This window comes from Cyanistes caeruleus, chromosome 3, assembly GCF_971803275.1.
Source record: "Cyanistes caeruleus chromosome 3, bCyaCae1.hap1.1, whole genome shotgun sequence".
Taxonomy (NCBI): domain Eukaryota; kingdom Metazoa; phylum Chordata; class Aves; order Passeriformes; family Paridae; genus Cyanistes; species Cyanistes caeruleus.
The window spans coordinates 58,726,375-58,748,330 of record NC_141703.1 but is presented as its reverse complement, the minus strand read 5'-3'; the positions used below and the strand labels follow the sequence as shown (position 1 = coordinate 58,748,330).

Below are 21,956 nucleotides of genomic sequence, written 5' to 3'. Positions count from 1 at the left end.
AAAGACTGCTGAAGCTACTTCGAAATTCTGATACTTTGTAACTCTGATCAATGTGTAAACTCTATCAGGCACCATTGCATGTTTGCTAGAAGAGGTTCCATGCAAATGGACAGAATTACTTTTTTTTTTTTCATTTTTTACTTCTAGGATTTCAATGTAATTGCAAATAACAGGAAGACACATGGAAAACATATAACCCTGTGATAGTCAATTTTACATGTCACTAACTTGTCTCCATTTTTAATAAGGATGAAATGATTGTCATATCAGCAAGCCTTGACTGCTAAAAGATCAAATGACCTTTGAATGTAAGGGGTTAAAAAGACCAGATGCTCAGAATTGAGCTAATTGTAGATTCAAATTGCATAAAGCTAAAAGCTGAAAGACTGAGCTTGTGTTTTCTCATTTGATGTTGCAGGTCAGTGGGGTTACATGCTCTTAACTATGTGAAGGCCTTGTAAGTATGAAGACTTCTTCCTTTTCATCCTAGTGGCTTGGCAGCAGAACAGCCCATTATGGTTATAAATTACAATTTCCTTTTTAAATATCTGGAAAGGCAAGAAGGCCAAAATTTAAAACCCTGATTCAAATATGCCCAGTTTCAAGCTCTTTAGCATAGGAACTGTGAGGACTGTATTTAACTGATGGTAGATTACACTCAATTAAATAATATCAGTTTGGCTCATGAGCTGCAGCATCAGCAGATGTAGCTATAAACATTCTCTTTATTTTGTTTTCCCATCAACACTGACTAGGTTAAAGAATATTTGCCTTCGTAAGTGGTCAAAAATTTCCAAGTGCATAAAAATGACAAAAGATGGTAAAAAATTGTTTGAAACATATAGAATAATTAAATTTTAGTTTGTGTTCTCTGTAATAGAGTTACTGTAAAATATCACTGCAATTTTCAAACAATGCTTTCTGTTTGTAGGATCAGTTGTTTATCATATTGATTTTATTACGGAGAGGATGATTTGTCTAATTAAACGCAAAATATTTGTCCTGGGCCTAGATTAGCTAGACCCAAATAATGATATTTATGGAGACTACAGATGTAAAACTATTTTTTCTGTTTTCTCTGGACCTGTCCTAAGAAAAGTGATATTTGCTGCATCAAATAGTCTCACTATTTCTATTTCACCCTGCTGCAAGGAGGGCCTGAGTGGAAAGGACTCTGAGGAGAGGCTAATAATTCTCGTCAAAGATGTGCAAGACAATGGAGGGAAGAGTGGGACCTCTGCCAGAGTTGGAGAAAGCGGGTCATTGATGCCTCCTATCAAAATGACAACTCCCAGTAGGAGTTCCTCATCAATGACTGCTTGGGAGCTCTGGAAAGGTAGTCAGTTTTGTTGGTGACAGGGGTGATCAGGAGCTGGCATTGTATCCATTGCACCCTCCCAACTGTACTGCTGTATGACCTGCTGGTGGGAAATGCACTGTACAAAGACAGGCTCTGCTGGCATGGGAGGCATCCTGCAGAAGTTGAGAGATGTCTGGAAAGTACTGACAGCTTGTGTTTTTCCGATTTGGTAACCAGCTGATGCATGGCTTGTTTAGCTGTGCTGTGAGGGTAGCAGGCCTTTACATGCTGTTTTGTGGTGGTGTGACAAGCGTGTGCTTCTCATATATTGGTTTACTCGTGCTGCTTGAGGTTTGCTTGTGTTTGTATTACTTTCCTTGTTTTGGAAAGCAGATTATGCAAATTACTTTTGTTTCAGCAAAACATACTCTTAATCTACCCTAATCTTCAATTTAAAGATGCTGTAGGCTATTTCCTGCTTTGGTCTTGCCAAAATATTACTTTCTAAACATTAGGTGTCTAGCCTATGATTAGATAGCTTGCCTCTAGACTCCACTGCCAGTGGGGGGAGAGAGAGAGTCGATCAAGCTAGCCTGTTTTCGACAGACTTGACCCTCTCTGAACCAGCTCATGCTTCCCCCTTTTATGAAAGGATTTGGTGGCTACATCATTGATAGTTAAGATTCCCGAGCCTCAGCTTTGCCATATGTACTGACTGAAAACATGTGGTGTCCAACACTGCAACACTCCACAAGAAACCAAGAAACAGTGACAGGTGTCACTGCTGAAGGTAGACTTAAGAGGTGGTTTGCTGCCATTGTCATCTCAGGGACTGGTAGCACAGGTGGACTTGAATCTATAAACACTTCTTCTTGTCTGTAATCCAGGTGTGCACATCTAAAGTGCCTTCCAGGTTCTGGCCTCATTACTGCCTTCATGGGAAATTTTTACACTGCAACTGTTTTATCCCTAGACACAAAAGGAACGAGTTCTCTGTAACACACGGTGACACATTTTGCTAGAGGGATAGAAATGAGAGCTTTACTGACAAAAAGACCATGTTAAACAACATCCATCTTCCACTTTGCAAAATGAGCAGTTATTATTAAGTTATTTCTGTGAATGTCCCTGCTGTAATGCATTTTCTTTTGCATTTATACTTGTTCAGTACCTCTTCATTAGTGCTGTTAGATCCTTAGGAAGAGTAATCCATTGTATAAACTGGCTGGAATACCAGACACAGAGGCTGGCACAGAGTGAGACTCAAATGGTCACTGTTTGCCTTCCAGGAGTGGGATTCACCAGGAATGTGAGCTGTTTAACATACCTTTAAAAAGGAGCACATCTTTTCTTGGTGTTCATACCTGTTCCCCTCTGTTCAAGTGAACACTTGCTTTTTGCTTTGTCAAGAGTGTGACTGCTCCCTTTGAAAAAGTTTCTTGACACTTAAAAAGTCTACTAAAATACTTTTATTCTTGGCCTTGAGAGATCATGAATGTTTATACAAAGCCATAGGATTTTTGGGTACTGAATATTCCTAAATTTCAGCATCTAGAAATGCTGGGGTTTTTGAGTGCTTCAATCCAAAAGAAGTAAATCTTTGTTAAAGAAAACCAACTTTGATGTAGGCACCAATAAAAGGATTTATTTCACTTCTGAAAGTCAAATGTCCAGTTGAAACTAGCTGCCTTTCTTCCTCTCTGATTAACAAAAGGAGAGTCATGTCATAAATCTTTCCAAGATGCTTGCCTCAGTGTGATGCATGTCATTTCTTGGAATTACTTTGCTGTCTACTTATTTTGAAGATGAATCCCCCCCCCCGTTTCTCATTGTTTATCCCTTGATATCAATGTGAAGCTGAATGTTGACATAGAAATTAAGCATCTAAATATCTTTATGGATATAGGTTAAAGCTGGAAAATTTTGTTTTATGAAGTTTAAGTTCACAAGTATTATCTTACCTTTTCATAGGGCAGAAGAGAAAAATGTCTGTTTAAATCCTTTCCTTTGAAAAATACTACAATCAGCTGAACACCAGTAATTGTGTTCTAAATCTTTGTAGCCTTAGTTCTAGCATTTAAAGTATATATAGAATAAGATATTTAACTGTATTTCTTCTCTTGCCTTTAGAATGCCAGGCACACCAATAGAACCCTATGAATAATAAATTATAATACTGTTTATCATCCAAATTGTTATAGTTTAGAATTTTTCTCAAGTGTTTCTTCTAGAAATCTATTCAACCCTCCCTGATGACACATTTGGATGAACATTTTTCAACTGTGAATGCCTAAAGTTAATCATCTAGATCTAAATTTAGGCACCAAAATGAATGACCTGATTTTCAGAGTTGCTGATTACTTATTTTGACGCATTAGTATGAATTTAATAGCTTTGCTGTAGGTGCCAAAGTCTTAAAAATGTTGTTATTTTTTCCCATGCACAACTTGTCTATCAAAGTGCAGAACACATGCAGAATTAAATTACTAATGGACGATGACAATATGCCATATAGAAACAATGTTACATTGATTCATTTATTTGTTTACATGGTTGGGCAGGCTAATATTATGCATAAAGTTCATGATGAAAGCTGATTTATAGTGATTTGAACAGAAAAGCATGCATTTCTCCCATTTCACATCGAGACAATGGTGAATTCTATGAGAAAAAAGCTCATCCTCTCTCTGTTCTTTGTTGTATGCCAAAAAGAAATATAATCTGGACACATTTTCTTCATTCTATAGAAAAGCAAACTTAGTTTTTCCTGATGACTTTCATTGTGCTAAAAATTGTGGAAAACTGGATACTGCACAATAAATTGATGCATATTGCAAAACAAAAGCCTTTCAGAAAACATTAAAAGCCATATGCTCATTTTAGAGATGTGTTGTGCTGCTTTGAAATGTGGCTTCCTTGCTGTTTGAAGACCTGAATCGTCAAAACTCTTGGCTACTTACATTAAGGGGTCATAAGGATTTGCTCAAAGACATTGCTGAATAGGGGTCTAATAATCTGCTTTGCTATACCTTATCTGGCTGAGTTTGAGATGGTCCCTAAACTACTTTGAGAATGCCCAGGACTCCAAGAAGAGTAAGCACTGTTGAAATGTAATGTGAGTGGCAGAATCTAGACTTCAAAGATAAGGGTAATAAATACCCTTTCTTCAGTGCGTTGCCTGTTTTTTTCATTGAATTATTTTTGATGCACACAAGGGTGTTTTGCAAAGAAATTGAAAGGAGGACCAGATGCTAATTTTCCTTTCTGTGGGTCCTGATCAAACCAGTAGGGAGATTCTTATGAGCCACAGGGAGAGTGGGTGCAGGATCCCATCTACTGCACTTAATTTGCTTGCAAAAGCTTTAAGGAGAATGTCTTGAATAGAAGCAAGCTTAGTGAAAGTGGCGCAGCTCCACCTGACATTATATTGACAGCAGGTGGCAAATGTAGATGGAAGTGCCTGACTATCGCTGAATTAAGCTCACGGTCCCTTCAGCATCAGCAGCTGTGTGATCACTGGGGAGTTGTTTGGTTACATGTGTTTTTTTTACATCTGTCAATTTAACTAAATTGGTGGTCTAAATGAATAGTGTCATGCAGAGGAACATTACATGGATTTATGACAGCTGAAATGTATAGCACCTAGAGGATTTGGGGTCTGTGAAGCAGTGAATAGATTTCAGAAAAAGCATGATTTTCGTCTGTGGGAGACATAAACTTGATCCATTATTCAACATGCTATGCAAAACAGAATTGCTCATTGGGTTCACAGGGCAGTCTTCTGGCATTTCAAAAAGAAGAAGAAGGAATTTGAGAGAAAGATTTATATATTTATGTTCCTCTGTTTATGATGCTAGCAAAGGAAGTCCAATTTCCTCCTGATTATAACAGGTGCAAGCAAATCCAACGGAAGGGAAGCTGCTTGTATAATATCTCTAGTGCATTTGGTGTGAGTGTAGCAGGAAAACAGGAAGCATCTCTCAGCCCTGGTTTCCCCATGGTACTGTCTGAGACCTGTGATGACCTCCGCCATCAGCACTGTTACTGGGCTTGGAGAGATGGCTTCACTCTCAGGTCAGATGTCTGAGTTCAGCTGAAAGAACTGGGGAAGTGAGTCCCTTTCTGAGACTCATTTCACACTATGCTTTGTTCTTCTGAGAGCTGTGGTGCCACAGGTCCTCCTGTTCCATCTTGCATACCCCATTTCTTGGAAGCTTGGGGCTGTTGCTTTCAGACATGTGGGAGGCACTGCAGTCCTCATCAGTTCTTCACCTCTGATCCTGTCTCATGTTCTCCTTCCCCCCTCCAATCTAAAGAGGCAGCAAGAAAAGGGTAACACATCCTTCATGCAGACTTTTCCTCCTCCAGCCATTTAAGCTGAGGTATGAGCAGAGAAGGCTTGGAGAAGGTCACATTTTCTGCTGGGTTGCCATGTTGGGACTGCCAGCACAGTGGTGTGGGGGACAGCTGGAGGCAGAAACCCATAGAAGTGTCATGCCAAGAATGGCCACAACTTGCCTTTCAGAGATTTCAGGTTGTCTTGGTGTGTAAAGATGGCAGAGTTTTTCTCCTTTCACCTCAGACTTGCACTGAGGAATCTCTATTGACATGTCTCTGATAATGAGAACAGAATCCAGATGGGCAGAAGCTGAACAAGTGGTGTAAGAAGATGGATGGATGTTTCCCTCCTGTTTTTAAGCAACCAGGGAGCAATGATACTTCAATTAAAATGAAAACTATTGAGTTGAGAAACTTTAATTGCATTTTAAAGGAGGGGCAGACTTTCTACTTTAATTTTGAGTCTATAACTTAATATATAAGAAGGGTGAAGATCTACTTTTTAATTAAACAACTGAAGAGATCAGAACTGAGATCCTAGTTGACTAGGATGCTAATGCTGCTCTTTAAAAACTGCTAACGAAAAATATAGAGGATTAATTTATGATTATTATAAAGGAATCTATAGAATCATTCATGATGGAGGATTTAATAATTTTCTGGTGGGAAAATTGAACTATTCTGATACAATATTGTACCTTTTTGAGGAAACAAGGTAAAGTCTGTTTCTGTGTAAATACATTTTTCTATTGCTTCAGACTCCTGGTGAGATCATAATGATAAAGCTGCATAAATACTGTCACAAACTGGTAGAAACCAACCTGGCAGGAAATTTCAAACCCAATGGCAAACTTCCACAGGCTATTGGAAATTAGTTGCTGTACTGCTAAAACAGCCATTGGGAGTCTTATGGGAAGAGGACTGAGTTTTTAATACATAGACATGCAGGTGGGTCCTTGTCAAGTTTATGGTGTGACACACATTTACCTTCAGGGAGAAGCTGAAATCCAGACTGTAAAGAAAAAACAGGTTCCAGAAGCTAGAAGTGTGAAAAAAAATCTAACTTTTTTTTGCATGTTTTTTTTCTTGATTATTCAGACAGGTATGTGAAGAAGTGCATTTCCAGAAATTCATGAATTAATGCCTGAATAACTGAACATTATAAATTTATTTTTTTTTAAACAAGTTGGATTTTCTCCCTACTTCTCTTTTCTTTTGGCCATAATTTCATCTGGGGCTACACTCTTACCTGTTTCTGATACATGTTTTGAGACATTTCTTCAGACTAGTCTATACAGGGATCTATTAACAGCAATGCATTCTCTCAGCAGATGCACAACCCTACTGATTGAGTGTCTTCTTTTTGAGTTAGCTTAACTCCAGTCGGCATGGGTATAAGCTATTTCAGACTAAACCTATTTTGAAAATAAGAGAACCTATCAAAAAATTGAGGAAAAACTTATTTTTCTTTAAAGCTGACACTATCTCACACTTTGTGGTGTAAACAAGCCCGGGAGTCCAGACCATGTGTTTTGAATTACATTTGCAAGCTCTTGTGAGTACTCCAACTTGTGTTCACGTGCAATTCAACCTACAGCAATTCAAGATTTTTGTCACTTCCCAACCTTCTCTGCTATTTAGCACAGTTGGTCCGTCAGAAGTTCCTGCCAGGGTGGCAGATAGCAGACTGGAACACCAGCTCATTCAGGTTCCAGCGAGGAATGTACTGTCTTAGAACAAACCTGGATTCACTCATGAGTTACACTGGACTGTGAACTGGAATATGATTGAGGATGCAGGTCTGGTTTCTTAACTCTTGTTTTGGGGTTGCTAAATGGCTGCAACCCCAAAACAAGATGCAACATAAGCACTGCTGGAGTGAGATTAACAAGGTGCAGCACTTTGTCTAGGTGCCTGAGAGGTGGTGTGGCTCAGTACCTCACCTGGGGTCTGGGCATTATAGACTCATATTATTTCTCCCATATAGAAGTGATCTTTCATGGTGTTTTTGATATTTTTCCATAAAGGAATCAGGTTTTTCTTGGGGTCAACAAGCAAGGTTTTTCATCCCCTGCTCTAGGTTCATTTGAATATCAGATTCCTCTGGATGCCAGTGAGGCTGTTCAGAATTCTGCCAAAAAAATAGCATTCAGAAGAACTGCCCGTTCTCCTTTAACCTTGTTCTCAAAAAACAGCAACAAAAAATTGTTCTGGTTCCCTGGAGTCTTAAAAAATCATTAAGGCAGGCGCTGAGCTCAGATACTTGAAATTTGGCTGTATTACAAAGGACTGAAAATGAGACATTTGCCCTAGTAATATCTTAATGTCTTAATAGAGGGGTCATTACCTGTGCTCTCTCTGTGACTGGATTAAGCCCACTGCAGCTGAGGATGGATTGGACTAATAAACTCTGGAGCCCATAGAAAGTCAACAGTGGAGAAAGCAATCAGGGTGTGTGTTAATAGTGTGAGCATTATTGGAGGAAAGCTTGCCTTGCTGCAGGATCCCCAGGGTTGCTTGGGCAACTCTGTTTCCTTCAGTTGTCTGAAAAGTTGAGAGCTGGTATGTTAATTTGTTCTAAGGAGCAGTCTGAGTTGCATAATAGCGGCTGCAGGTGACGCGGTGCCTATCCTATCCTGAGGTTTTCAGAAATCTGGCATGCCACTATATTTACAGTTCAGGTCAATCAGATGCAGAGAATATCTCTGAGCATGACTACCCTTTGTCCTGCCCAAGAAGCATGTTCTTGTGTGATCCATCTATGTATTTCTGGGAGACCAGGACTACTTTGGCATTGCTTGCAGTTAGTGTTATGCAGATTATGTATCTGGTCAGAATGGATCATTGCAAAGCCCAAAGCACATGTGTCCATGTCTACAGGTACTGCAAAATAGAAAATTTGAATAGCTTGTAAAACCAAATGACGACTTCCTTCTCCAGTGTCGAGTGTTATTTGGGTGTGAGCTTCCTTTTCCCTGAGTGATGAATGTTGCTGAAATGAAGGGACTAGTCAAGAGAATAGCTGCTGCTCTGGCCTATTTGTACAGCCAAGCCCCTGTACAGCCTGTCTGACATGAATAGATCAGGTCTGTGCCACAAAGTGTTGGGCACAGGATAGATACAATGGTCACACCTTGATCTTGGATGTAATAATACCGTGATGATGCAATGCTCCAAGGAGGCTGAGTGAGTAGGTGTAGGATTGGTTTAACTTTTGTGTGCCTGCCACGGGAAAGGGATGAGAATATTCTCCTTGCCTGGGATCAATGAGGCCTTTGAAATACATGCTACAGGCCTCTTTAGGGATATCTAATTTAGGGATATCTAATTTAGCATTGTGAAAATATTCACAAATGCTAAAGGCTAAATAAAGCTGTAGCTGTATCCAGCTGATAGTCTGTAGGTTTCCTCATCCCTTATTGCAGCTCAGATATTTTCTATGTCCTCTTCATTGTGATATTTGGCTGAAGATGAAAATCTGAAGGAGGACCTTTTTTTTTGCAACCATGCCAAGCCCAGAAGATTTTGTCAATTGAAGAGAAAGTGTTCATTAATAGTTTTGGTATGACTGAACACTTTAGATTGTTTACCCTGTAGAGAGGGAAGAGATTCTTTTTGCATCTGTAAGAAGGAAAGTATCCATAGAACTTCATATGAACTAGAATTCATATAATGAAAACACATTTCTCTCATTACCTCCTTAGGCTGGTCAAGACAACCCTGATCTGTGATTCAAAATGTGTAGGAAGTGTAAGAAGGAGAGTGACACAGCTTTCAGACATGGGATTATTGTGCAGAAGAAGATTCTTCTTTCTTGTCCCTTAACTCTGCACACAGAGGTGTGTGCAGTTTTAATCAAGGGGTTGCTAACACTTGCTACCTCCAAGCTGGGCTGGAGCCACATTCCTTGTTTACAGAGCAGACAGGGCTGCTGGTGCATAAGGCTGGTGCTGCTCTGCAACTTGACAGAGGCAGCAGTTTGTCTGCAATGTGCAAAGCCATAAAAAGCATCTGGGATCCTTCTCCCTCTGGCCAAGTGACTGCATTTATATTCACCAGCCACAGGCAAGTGCAGGCATTAGAGAAATGGCTTTTTCTTTTTTAATAAAGATCTTATTTTTGTTGGGACTTGTAATTTGTTGGTATGTGGAACAGATGTTTAAAGGACCTTTCTGTACTAAGTCTTTATTAGATAGGTGCCAGTAAGTGTTTGGGTTCATATTAATGACTGAGATTACATCCAGGCCATGTTCCTGTGTTCCTTGGGACTGGGGAATATGTATGAAGGACAAGTTTTTCTGAGGAAGTAAGAATTCTCTTCACTGGATACACTTTAAGGGGGAAGGGACAGAAATAAATGCAAGAATCTGAGAGTTTGGACTGTAGTGTAATGACATGCTAAACAAATAGCTGCTCAGATGAGAAAGCAACCATTATTAGTTTGAGGTCTTTCCTAATTGTGTCAACTTTTACTTTTAAAAATTATTTATCCACAACATAATACCAAAATAAATAATTTCTTTCAATGTCATGCTGGGTTTGTTGCCAAGATGCCTTTTGAAGGTGCAGTTTTCTGTTGTCAGCAGTAACATGTCCCCTGCCTTGTCATTGCCCCAGGTAGTTGTTAAGCAATTATTCCTTCTTCTTTAAATAAAATTTGCATGCAGGTTTCTCCTGCCTTTATGCATGTGGCTAGCTGTCCATGAAAATCTATCATAATCCCAAGGCAGCAGTATACCTCTTTCGTAACCAAAATGTCCTCTAACACTCCTTCTCCTGGATGTTTTCTTCTGCCTTCCTTTGCCATGCTGCATGAATATGCACTATTCTCTGGGTTTGCTCTTGTTTCTTTTAAGAAAGTAGTTATTTCTTCTTAAGTGTCCTTGAATGGGAATTGGTTCTCGCTCACCACCCCAGCATATTTTAATACTGCTGTCAGTGTTCCATGTATACACCCTTATACTCCTCTTCTAGATTTTGTTTTTCATGCATTTTGATGTTCTCTTACAAAATATGCCAGTTTTCATGTATGCTCTTACCATTTTGCCATCCACTCTCCCTTCTGCCTGTTTTCTTCCTGTTCTTCAAGACCAGGACTATGCTTCCTTGATACCTTTTGGCTTTGAACCCAGGTAGATTATGGTTAGACTCAATTCATTTATCCAAAAGTCTCTGGATTGCTTTGTTTCAGGGTAACAAGCTCTTTTGCTGAGCCACAGAATCTGTGGCTAATAATCTCTCATCATCGTTCTGGCTGGTGGTACCTCAGCTGCTGTTGTCCTGATCTTATGTCTTTTGTAGCAAAGGTCTTTCTCTTTTGACGTTATGGATAATTTTTTTCCTTTCTCTTTTTGGTGGATGAACCAGCCCAGTAGGTGTCCATGGCCTTTTTAAAGGTGTAAAGGAAATTTCACCCTTTCTGCAAATTCTACTCAGTTTCTCATTCTGCTCCAGGAAGATGCCCCTTTCCTACAGTCTCTGAAAATGGAGGTTCACCCTTACTAACATAATTTTTAAACTAGGTGTTAATATTTCCCATACACTTTCTTATTTTGAACATGGCCCAGAGGGATGTTTTTTAAAACACTAACCTGACATTCTAGTGATAAAGGGATTAAATGAAAGTATTTGCATAATGTCTTCCAAATAGATGAGCTTTATGATAGATGACACCAAAATATATTGCATAAAAATGTGAATCACTTGGAGAGGGAAAAAGTGCAAGCAATTTGTAAAGGGATTAGCAGAGTAAAACAGGTCTATGTCGAACACTGGTATAATGAAATAGATGGATTTCATGATGACAATTGTTCCACAACACCTTACTGAAGAAAGCTGACCCCCCTAACCTTCTTATTTCACTACAGGATGATCCTATAATCAAAGAAGACCAGACTAATTATTTTCAGAAAGTGACACCTTCAGAAAATAAAAAGGAATATTAGCTGCTATGTTCTTGTATCATAGGATGAATTTGAATTAATATTTTCTCCATATTTTTGGCTTTACTTCAGGAATACATAGTTTGGTGGGAGGAGGGATTTAACAAGCTTTAGGCAAGCTTTGCTAAATCCACAGTATGGAGGGTACTGGACGACATGCACTGAAATGCTGATTCCACGAGGCTCGGAGTCTTATCGCGTCTGCAGGCAAACAGTAGAAATGCTTTTACATTAGACTTGCAAAATGTAATGTGCAATGCAGTACTTTCTGTCTGAACCATTCTGGCAAGTTAGCACAGTGAGGTACTGTATCACACTTTGGACCCACTGATTTTCGTTTTCTTGTTTTAAGAAAGTGCAGGTCATACACCTGTCCTGGGAATGTTCCAAACAATTCAGACAGAATTTGAAATTCTGACATCAGCTAGGATAAATATGTGTGGATGTTTACTTCATAGATAGAACCACCTAGATACATAACCTACATTCAATTCATCCTGTTTTTGGTGTAATAAACTGAGACAAGTTATATATTTTCTTGCTTGTGTTTTTGCATGTTTAATGTGGTTCCTGTTCTCTAATAGTTGAATGCCTCTTAGTCTTGTTAATGCTTATAATTGCAAAACATGTCTCTGGGGCAGGGAAATACTATCTTTTCCAAATGTTGATGGGAAACTGAGATGTAAAAGGTTATGTTCATACCACCAAGCATGATCAAGTAATATATGACTCCCGTGACTTTGGATTAAGCTTTAGAGAGCAGATGATATGAATCGCCTATCTCTCTGTTGGATAATAATCACGATAATCTCTGCTGTAATAAAAGCAGTGATAAGTTAGGCTGGTTTGAGGAGGGGTCTGCTGAACAGGTGCCTGAGAGACATGAATGTGCCTTTTGAGAAGGCCGTTTTTGTATAGCTACCAGTGAAATCAAAGACAAAGTCTGTTGCAAAAGAAAGGACTTTGCCCTGAATTGTCCACTAGGACTGTTGCAAATAAGGAAGTACTGGTGAGGGTGCAGCTATACCAAGAGAAAATCCTTGTGTTTTCCCAAGTGGAAATTCCTAAGTAAGTGCACTTTCCTATATGACATATAAACAAAGATTCTCTCCTCTAAAATGTAGAAAATGAGCTAAGTTATTTTTTCAGATCAAGAGTTCTACATAGATCTAGAGAAAGTATTTTTATTCAGCATTAATTATGCTTCGATTAGGAATAAAAATGTAGATCCCCATTGTCTCTGCAAGGTCATGTGCAAACGCAAATACTGCGGAAAATGCCAAAGCAACTGATTAACTATATACTTAGCTAATATTTGCTTCTTATCTTGGAACTGCCTTTTAAACATAAAAGGAAAACTGTTGAGAAATTTTTTTGCCTCGTGGGTGATTTTTAGTCCCAGCCTCTGGAATGAACAGAAACTCACTGTTATGCTCAGAAAACAGGTTTTTCTCCTGATTAGATATCAGGCTCCAAACTCTATGCTATGTCTATGCTGACAGCACAAAGCTGCCTACAAAATTTCACTTGCTTGCTACCCAGTGGAGTGTGTGAGTCTGGCCATGTGTGCTGCAAAGTTGCCCCCTCTGTAGCAAGCAGGACTCATGGTGCCTTAGCAAAGCCAGTGGGGTTGTAGATGCAGTGGGCAGCTGCCTTCAGGCAGTTTGCATGCTGACAAGGAATTGTTGCATGCATGGGGCATGGAGCATGCTACTAACCTGTGTCTCTGTGTTGTGCTTTCCCTTGCTGCTTCATCGGTCATGCTAAATTCATTCACCCCTCAGAATAATGCCTGGGCCTGAGGACAAGTGGCCTGTATGCTATTCAGAGCTTGTTCCCATACAATAGCCCATACAGGAAACCCAAGTGATTTCCCTTGTGACATGATGAAACACCTGTCCTCTCAGATCTCTTCTGGGCCCTTTGGTGCTAAGATGTGACCATTACTTTTCTGTGTGGGTTTGTGTAGGTATTCTTGGTATGGGTCTTTCTTTTTGTTTGGAGCATCAGAAAGAACCTGAGGCATGGATTGAAGCTTACCAGGGTGGCATTTTCATAGCAAGTGATGTGATAGCAGAGCTTATGTCAGGAGTTGGAGGGTTGGTTAGGACCAGGCAGGGCTGATAAGGAACAAACCCTCATCCATGACACCTTTTGGGAGTGACCTGTTTCCAGAGTTTCCCTCGGTTTTCTATGGAGATCAGTTGGTTCACTCAAAAAAAAACCCCAAAAAACTTTGGGAAGAAAGTAGCAATTCTGCAATATCAGGATATCACAACCTGAGAAATCTACCCTGGTGGGCAGCATAGGCTTACCATGTTGTCTGCAACATGTATGTGCTGGTTTTGCACCTGAATTCTGCTTTGGTGAGGCCAAAGAGTTTTCCTTATTGTGTAAAGGATATTTCACAGCCTTCAGCTGCTCAGACAGGGGCCTATCTGCTTCTTTTGGAGCTCAGAGCTTTAGTCCTGACTGTACTTACAGCATCATTCTCTCCATTCCCTTGACAGCATTGTGATTTACCCAGGAAAGCACACCACTGTAACCTGAGAGGAAGAAGCCTGGATTCATTTTCTTGCTCTACCAGCATGGCTCTGGTTCTTTTTGCTTACACATTATCACATGCCTTCCAGGTCTTGTCTATCTTACATTGAATTATTAGCCATGAAATCCTCCAGTAGAGATGCAGCTTCTACTGTGAAAAAATGTCTTTGCAAGAAGTTATTATATCCTTACCCTGCAAGATGCTGCTGCTGCCAGCCTCGTGAATTTGTCAGGAAGCTTATGCTTATACAAAGCTGTGGTTAAAAAACATGTTACTCCAATGAACATGGCTTCTCTCGAGAGTTCTCTAGTATGGATTTGCCCTAAGCCTCAGCTTTCCCATTGCCACCTGGAGCTGATAGTGCTATGGTAATTCAAGGAAGCCTTAAGAGCCCCTCACCAGGGAGATGAGTTTCATATGAGGCAGCACTGCTGCTCAGAAGTGCTGCTGCTCCTGCCCTGACCTTTGCCCACCAATTTTGGAAAGGAATAAGGGTCTCCTAACCTCTTTCTTCACTTAGGCACAGCTACAGCCTTTTGTTGCTGACTCAGTAGAAGAACTAAGCCTGACAGAATGAAGGAAAAGGAAAGTGATGTTTTGGTCTAGAGACTTCTTGACTTTTACAAGTGCACAGATATAGCCATTCCCTTAGTCCTGACTAGAACCTTCCTTCCAAACACTGAGCTCATTTTCCCAGTGATCCAAAGCAAAGAACTCGGGAGAGAAATTTTAATTTCTTCTGCACAGAGGGCTTTCAGCTGACTCTGTCAAGGTAGTAGCTTGTTGGAAGTGGAGAATTCCCATGATGGGTTGGGTGCTGTGGGAACTACAGGCAAATCACTGCCTCTCATAGGGTGACGTGGCACAGCTGGTGAGAGTGGGGGCCATGCTAATTGCATGTGACCCTTCTTCATCTCTCTGGATCAGTGCTCTAGAGACAGGACAGTGAATTGTTGTGGTCAGGTGGAATGCAGCTCCATGAGAAGAGAGATGGGTATACAGTGTTAATGCACAGGTAAGCATTAATGGGCAGGTAGTGTTAATGTATGACATACAAATCTGCTGGGAATGAAATGGGAGGCAGTCTGTGTCCTGCCTGTGCTATGTGAGAATCGAGGGAACTGAAAAACTGTAGAGACCTTTGTGTATTTTACTTATTGGCAAAGGTCTGTTGCCTTTGGGAAAAGGGAAACTTGGTTCTGGTGTGTGAGCAGTCTAGCCTGACCTGCTCTTCTCTGTACATGTAAGAAATAATAAATACCACAGAGATGTGTATTGTCTGCATAACTTTGAAGTTAAAAGAATCAGAGAATCTACAAGAATTTTTATGACTAAGTCACTGTAAGGGGAATGTCTGTTTACCTCTTGTAGCAAATAAGCACCTGATGTTCTTTAGAACCTAGATGAAGATCAGATACTGTACCCCACAGAAAAGGTTTCCTGTTAGAAAACTGGACGTAGTTAATTTATGGTGGTAATTCACGTGTTCTTTGTACATTACTAATTTGATTGTTATATGAGTTTATGACGTCACTTACCCAAAACCTTTAAAAATATCACACAAGTTCCTTAAGGTTTGGTTGGGGAAATCCCCAGACTGTACTATAAAAGACATCCTTTCTCCCTTTGCTGTTACATCTGCAGGCTGAGAAGATGAAGCACACACTGGTGGCTGTGCTATTCCTCGTGCAGGGCATGAGTGCTCTGGCTGGGACGACACCAGCAGCAGGAGTGGTAAGATGGGGGGTCTCATACCTGAGCTTTGGTGCCTTCTTGTCTTCTCACATAGTTTAGATTGCTGAAAATTCTTTTAAGGTTACTGAAAAATTATTAGACAAATGCTGAGGTCTCTGCATGGAGAAAGTTCAAAGTATTCCTCCATCCTCCCCCCAACTAACGTATAGGGACTGGGTAATAAATGTAGAAGTGAGGCACAGGTTTAAAGTCAGAGTCAAATTCTGCCTTTGGTTAGATGAGTGCAACTCCCAGTGAGGATCTGAGTGGATATTAAATGCTCTGTGTAGCTTCTAATTAATTAGCAAGGGTTTATAGCAGAAACAGATCCACATCTTTGATGTGGAAGGAACTGGGAGGTGGGAGCTTTTCCAGTTGCATGATTGCTGTCACACTCTGTGACCAGGCACATGAAAGTCCTATTGTTCAGTTATTGTTGTGTGCTCTCCCCTAAAAAACTGTATCTGGTTGGGCCAGAGAGAAATTCAAAGCAGACCAAATCAATCAGAAAACCCCACAATAACCTCAACCAAAAGCTACATCAAATTCAAGGGGGAAGGAGAAAACTTTGAGAAATACTTCTTTAAAGCAATAAATTATATTAGTGAAAGATAGTTTTAATTTTGTACCTTTTTTCAAAAAAAAAAAATTAAAATGTAGCTTCAGTTTTCAGAAGGAGTTTGTGAATATCTTAAGAACTTTTTCAAATGAAGAAAAGAATTTTGGGGTTTTTTGACTAAAAATGACTGCCTTTTTGATATTTATTAGTTAAAATTTGAAGGGGAAAAAAAAAATGTGGATCCCGATAAGTCTTTCTAATTATCTGGTTTATTCACCAACCAGAAAATTCCTGTGTGCCCATAGTTGCATTTTTTTAAGTTTGGGAGTGTTGTGGAGTGTTGCAGGCAGTGAAGTTAGCACCTCCTGGGAAGGTGCTTTTATCTGCTCAAGGAATGAAAAGTTGCAAAATTCAAAATGGAGGTGTAAATATATGTTGATAAGCTGAGGGTAGAAAGCTTAATAGGGGAGAAAGTTCTCCTTAGTCTGCTTAGCTTTAAACTAGTCCTCAGTTTGTGTAATTTGCACAATTTGTGATGCTCTCTGCCCTAACACTGTTAATTGCTACCAGCTGCCCATCATGTTCAATGTAATTGTATGAGCACACAAGTGCCTGTTCAAGAGGGTTTATTTGACAAATTGTCCCACAAAGCTTGTTTACACTGTGCCACTTGATAGACCTGCCCTTTGCCGGCCATTTGGATTTCCCCACTATCCCCTGGCTCAGGAACAGGGTTCCAGCTGGGATTTGGGAAATGCAGAAAGACGCAGCAGTGAGTGTCCTGTTGCAGGAGAAGCCCATTTGATGCTCCATCTGTTACACCATTTGATGTTGAGGGTGTCTTGCTCCAATTCCCAGTTTGACCCAGGTTTTGGTGAGATCCCATTACAGTGTGCTGCATCACAGAAATGCACTGTGCTCTTCACACTATGTGGGGCCATGGTAACCCCCAGTATGGTGCCAGGGTGACAGCTGCTGTCCTTGCTGCAGCAGGAAGGCAGGCATTAGCCACAGATGGAAGTTATAGGGAGTATATATATGTTCTTATTGCATAAAAGGCTCCCAAGTTGGATCTGGCTGCATCCTTGGCAGTGTGGTGTCTTCTTCCAGTGCTCCCTCTCCACGGTAGGATGCTGCCAGCTCCATGGTGCAAGTAGCAGAGTGGGACAAGTTTCCCAACCATTGGGGCAGTGAATCCTCTGCTTAGAGGCTGGGGCATGAACTGGGTGGTGAGGGGGGGACATTCCTTCTGGGAGGACAGTATTCTCTGGATTTAGGGCAGAGGCACATGGCACTGTCCTTTTAAACTGCCACGCAATCTGCTGCAGCTGTGCAGCTGCTTGTCACGTCTTCAGCTCACACCTCCTGGACAGGCTGAGCTCGCTCTGGTCACACAGAGCCTTTCTTCAAGAAGAGGTGTCTGTGAAGTGACATTGTGCCCAGGGAAACTCTCACCTCAGCGGCAGATCAGAAATTTTACAGTTGCTCAGAATATCTCCCATAATAAAATCAAAGTGCTTTGGAGCTGCAGGATGGGGGCTGTCTGGTGGGGAAGGGATGACGCTTTATGCAGGAAATCACACTAAAAAAATCTTTCCTTTGCTTTTCAGAGTGCTCATCTCAGTACAATGCTTCCATATCTGACTCAGCCTAGGAATGTGGTTGGCAAATCGCACACTTCCCCAAAGGTATAACCATTACTATTCTTCAATATAGTCCAGATAAGAACAAGTTTAGGAACCTATGTCCTTTTCTTTAAATACTACATGGTCACTTAGTGACTTAACTCTGATACAGGTAAGCCAGTTATGCTGCCTGGAAAAAGCATTTATATGTTGTGTACCCAGTACTTTAGGAAATAGTGAATCTCCACAATCATCGCTCCTGTTACCATGTCATTCAGTGCCTTGAGTCATGTCCAAAACCTTGGCATGAACCAGTGACTACTGAACTGGACCACAGACATGAAACAGATGGGGCCCTAGGGATTTAATGGTAATGTGGCAAACAGTTTGGTGATTACAGTCTCCCTGAGGAAATCTTCCCTCATAAACTAGAACAGGGCCTTGAAATTATCTTTTGAAGAGTGCCCATTGTAGATGCTGGGACTGAGAAAAGTTTGATTCTCTCTGCTCTACCAAGTTAAAATATTATCAGCTATTTGGTAATAGAGGGACCTGAATCTTTTTTCTGTGCCTTGTGATACAGTGCTTAACTCTACTGCCTGCAGATTTCAGAGTTTGGTTTCTTTCCCTCTTTCTATCAGTGGCTGTTTAATAACATGTTCACTTTCGAGCAGATTCAGTGGGTCACACCTGCTCTGCATGGTCCTGCAAATTGTTGTCAAAAAAAAGTTCATCCAAAGCACAGGTTCAGCTTCACAGCAGGTCTTTCGTATGTCCAGGCAAGCCCAGTGTGGCATATGGGGTGTGTGGAGGGACCTCTTCTGAGGCAGAGTTGAGTCTCTGGCTCCAGTAGAGCATTTATAAAGTTAAATAGAGACAGGGTTCTCTTTCAGAGTGTGATTAGCGAAATGCAAACTTTATCCATCTCCTTGCCCAGCTGAGGTGGCTTCTGTCCCTAATGTGGCCCTGCTGTATGCTTTCTTGGATCCCATTCTTTGTCTTAGGATGCACAAATAGCCAATTTAGAGCTGTGAATGTCACTAGGCTACAGTGACAAATACCCTGATTTTCAGAAAATTGAGCAACTGCTTGCTCCTACTCCCTTTGTTAATTTGAAGGGATGCGGAAAAGGAACATTTCTCATAGCTTCAAATATGTATATGTAACAGCTTAATTTTGCAGAGTGAAATGTTGCTGTCAAGTCCTTGCTGTAGGCTAGGACAGTTTTCTCTCTTTAAGCATTCTGTATAAATTATTAAAGTTTAAAAACCATACAACTCCATCAAAAGTAGCAGTCTATCTCATGTATTTTTCTACAGGATGACGGAAGACATTTTTGTTACATGGTTGTCATTTGGCTGGTATTACATTTTGATTGAAGCACTTATTGACCCAAGGGGCTTTTAACTAAACAATGCTTCTTGCTCTTGTCAACATCATGATCCTGGTGTTTGTAATGTCAATGGAAGAATGGAAGCAGTTCTGCCCAGGCTGTTTCCACTCTTTTGGAGAAGCTGTTGGCTTCAATATAAGCTGTACTTACTGCAGTGAAGCTCTGCCTTCAACTCAAAGCTCCCTCCTAACTCAAATGTTAAAATATAAGGATTGTTTTTCACAGGGACATTAAAAGCATGAGTTTGAGGTTTTTTGGGAGATATCTGAATACATTTATGAATGTTTTTTTTTAGCACATTGAATAGGCAGGGTAAGTCTAGAAAACTGATTGGTATAATACAGTTGAAACTAGTTTACAGCAGGGTGTATAATGCATACAAAGGTATAGTACATGCTATTGCTATACAGTGTATAGCATCCTCTCTCTTGTATGCATGTACTCATACTTGTGTTACACACAGAAGGAACAGGACACAATACCTTCCACACAAAAATTAGCATGCTAATGTGCAACAGTCTCAGAGGAGCCATATACTAAGCCACGTTTACTTCTTCTTTTGGTCTCTCCCATCTGTTTCTTTTTTTTATTGCTGAGCAACTTGCCTACCATCCCAACCATGCCAGTGCACTGAGGACTTGGAGGTGTAGAAACACCTAAGTGACTTAGGAACTAATTTTTTATAGTAATTTACATACTGATAGCCATATATTCAAAAATACTTGGAAACTTAGACATAATGTGTTCTCTGTGGGATTTTCAGAAGTGCTTTGGTAACTTGCCTGGCACAGAAATCAATGGAAGTTATGGGCTGGGACATTCTGGAATGCCATAAGATACTTTTCTGCTTCCTTTCATGTTAAATGTCTTCAGCAGTCTGAGTGAAGTTTTGAGGCCCATGGTGCTTGAATAACACAGATAAAATGACTTTCCACACTTTCTTTCAAAATGAGATGCATGCTGTTTGCTGTGGCTGCAGTAAAGAGGTTGCCAGAAATGTGAACTGGGAGCATTCCTGCTTGCTGCTCTTCTCTTTTTGGGCTCACAGATCAAGACAACTTTGCTGATAGTCATCACTGTGTGTTCTGGGCTGGTTTTTCAGCAAGAACATTAGTTGAAACCACTGTGAAAAAGCAAGTGAAGAAGTGCTGAAATGTCAGCTCTCAGGACATAGTTTTGTTGTTTGCTTTTTTTATTTTTAAGAGGGAAGGAAAAAGAGAAAACACAGGAATAACAGTGTGATTTCTGCAGGGCAGGAGAAGAGATTATAGAAAAGTGTTTTTAAAGAGCAAGTTTGTAGCTTTAAAATATGCAGCTGCATTGAAGTGTGTGCTAGAATATTTTAAAGTAACATCAAATATCTTTATTAATAAATTCGTGATAGGCTTATGAATTGGAAACATTTTGTGTACAAACAAAAAAGAGCTGTTCCAAACACACTCAGTATTCAGCCTGGTGTTTATAGACTACAATGTGCCTTGGCTGTAAATTATGGCAAGATCAGGAGGTGCCAGCCCTGACCTTTCTGTCCCTCCTGCGCATTGCTCAGTGATGATGCTGTGAGCATGCAGACAACTGGGACAAGGCAATTCATGGGCAAGAGCTTTGCCAACTCTCCACAAGGATGGATGTGCAGGCTGTGATGTGTGGGTGTTATGAGCAGTATTTTGTGAGAAAATAAGAATCTCTACCCTAGGCCAAAACTGCATATTTAATTCATCACCTTTCAGTGGTGTATAATTTAATGCATATGTCTGTTTGCTGTGGCGGGCCGCAAATCTTCAAATGAAAGATTTTTCTTTTCAAAACATTCCGTGTTACTAGTTCTATTTCAGTGCTTTCCTCTCTGTGATGTAAATGACTAAATGTTTTGTCCAATTTAGATGAACAGAATAGTAGCTGTAAGACCTAACTTACTACATTATTATTTTCCTGCTTTTATTTTGCTGCCTGCTTTTCTATCTGCTGGAAAAGTTGTTTCATTATCTCAGGAACATTGTCCACAATATTGGGAAAGTAAGGACTACTATCTATCTCCATTTTTCCAACGGTAAAATCTTTAAAGCAACATTTAACTATTTTTAGAGAGATTTGTAAGGATGAGTCATAAAAATTGCTAGATATTTTGAGTTCCTTGGAAGAAAAAGGTGAGAGATGACTAGTAAAGAAATTGTAGGTCTTCTGATTGGCACAACTCATGTTATTGCCAGACATGATTAGGTAATGATTCTAGAGAAGAATGCTAACGCTTTTTTTCTTACCAATTTGTTTTTGCAGCTCTTTGCCAATGTGTCCGGCTCTGTGAATGATGAGGGAACTTGTCAGTGCTCTGTGTACTTGCCAGATACCACCTTTCCAGTGCAGAAGGCTGAGCAGCTGGAAATCATAGCCACAACGCTCTCGGAGAAGTTTGAGGCAGAGCTTTCTAAAGTAAGATGTTATTTTGTCTTAAAAATAACATTTGCATCTTTTCTGAAGAATGGTTGCCTATGAAAAAGTACAGGAGTCAGCATTTTTCTG

General features: G+C 40.3%; 1 protein-coding gene across 15 annotated transcripts in view; it reads left to right on the top strand.

Annotated features, from left to right (window-relative positions):
* The window catches only part of OLFM4 (olfactomedin 4), a 137,516-nt gene that overhangs the window by 98,265 nt on the left and 17,295 nt on the right, over positions 1-21,956 (top strand). For 5 of the 15 annotated variants that reach the window (XM_086881176.1, XM_086881173.1, XM_086881172.1 and 2 more), the window contains 4 exons: positions 419-457; positions 15,770-15,859; positions 18,029-18,106; positions 21,714-21,866. In XM_086881176.1, coding sequence (XP_086737302.1) covers positions 15,779-15,859; positions 18,029-18,106; positions 21,714-21,866 — 312 coding nt within the window. In that variant the 5' untranslated portion in view covers positions 419-457; positions 15,770-15,778. Of the gene's footprint in view, positions 1-418; positions 458-1,152; positions 1,337-14,517; positions 14,715-15,004; positions 15,141-15,769; positions 15,860-18,028; positions 18,107-21,713; positions 21,867-21,956 lie in introns of those variants that run through there. The other 10 variants (XM_086881170.1, XM_086881177.1, XM_086881182.1 and 7 more) reach the window with 4 other exon arrangements.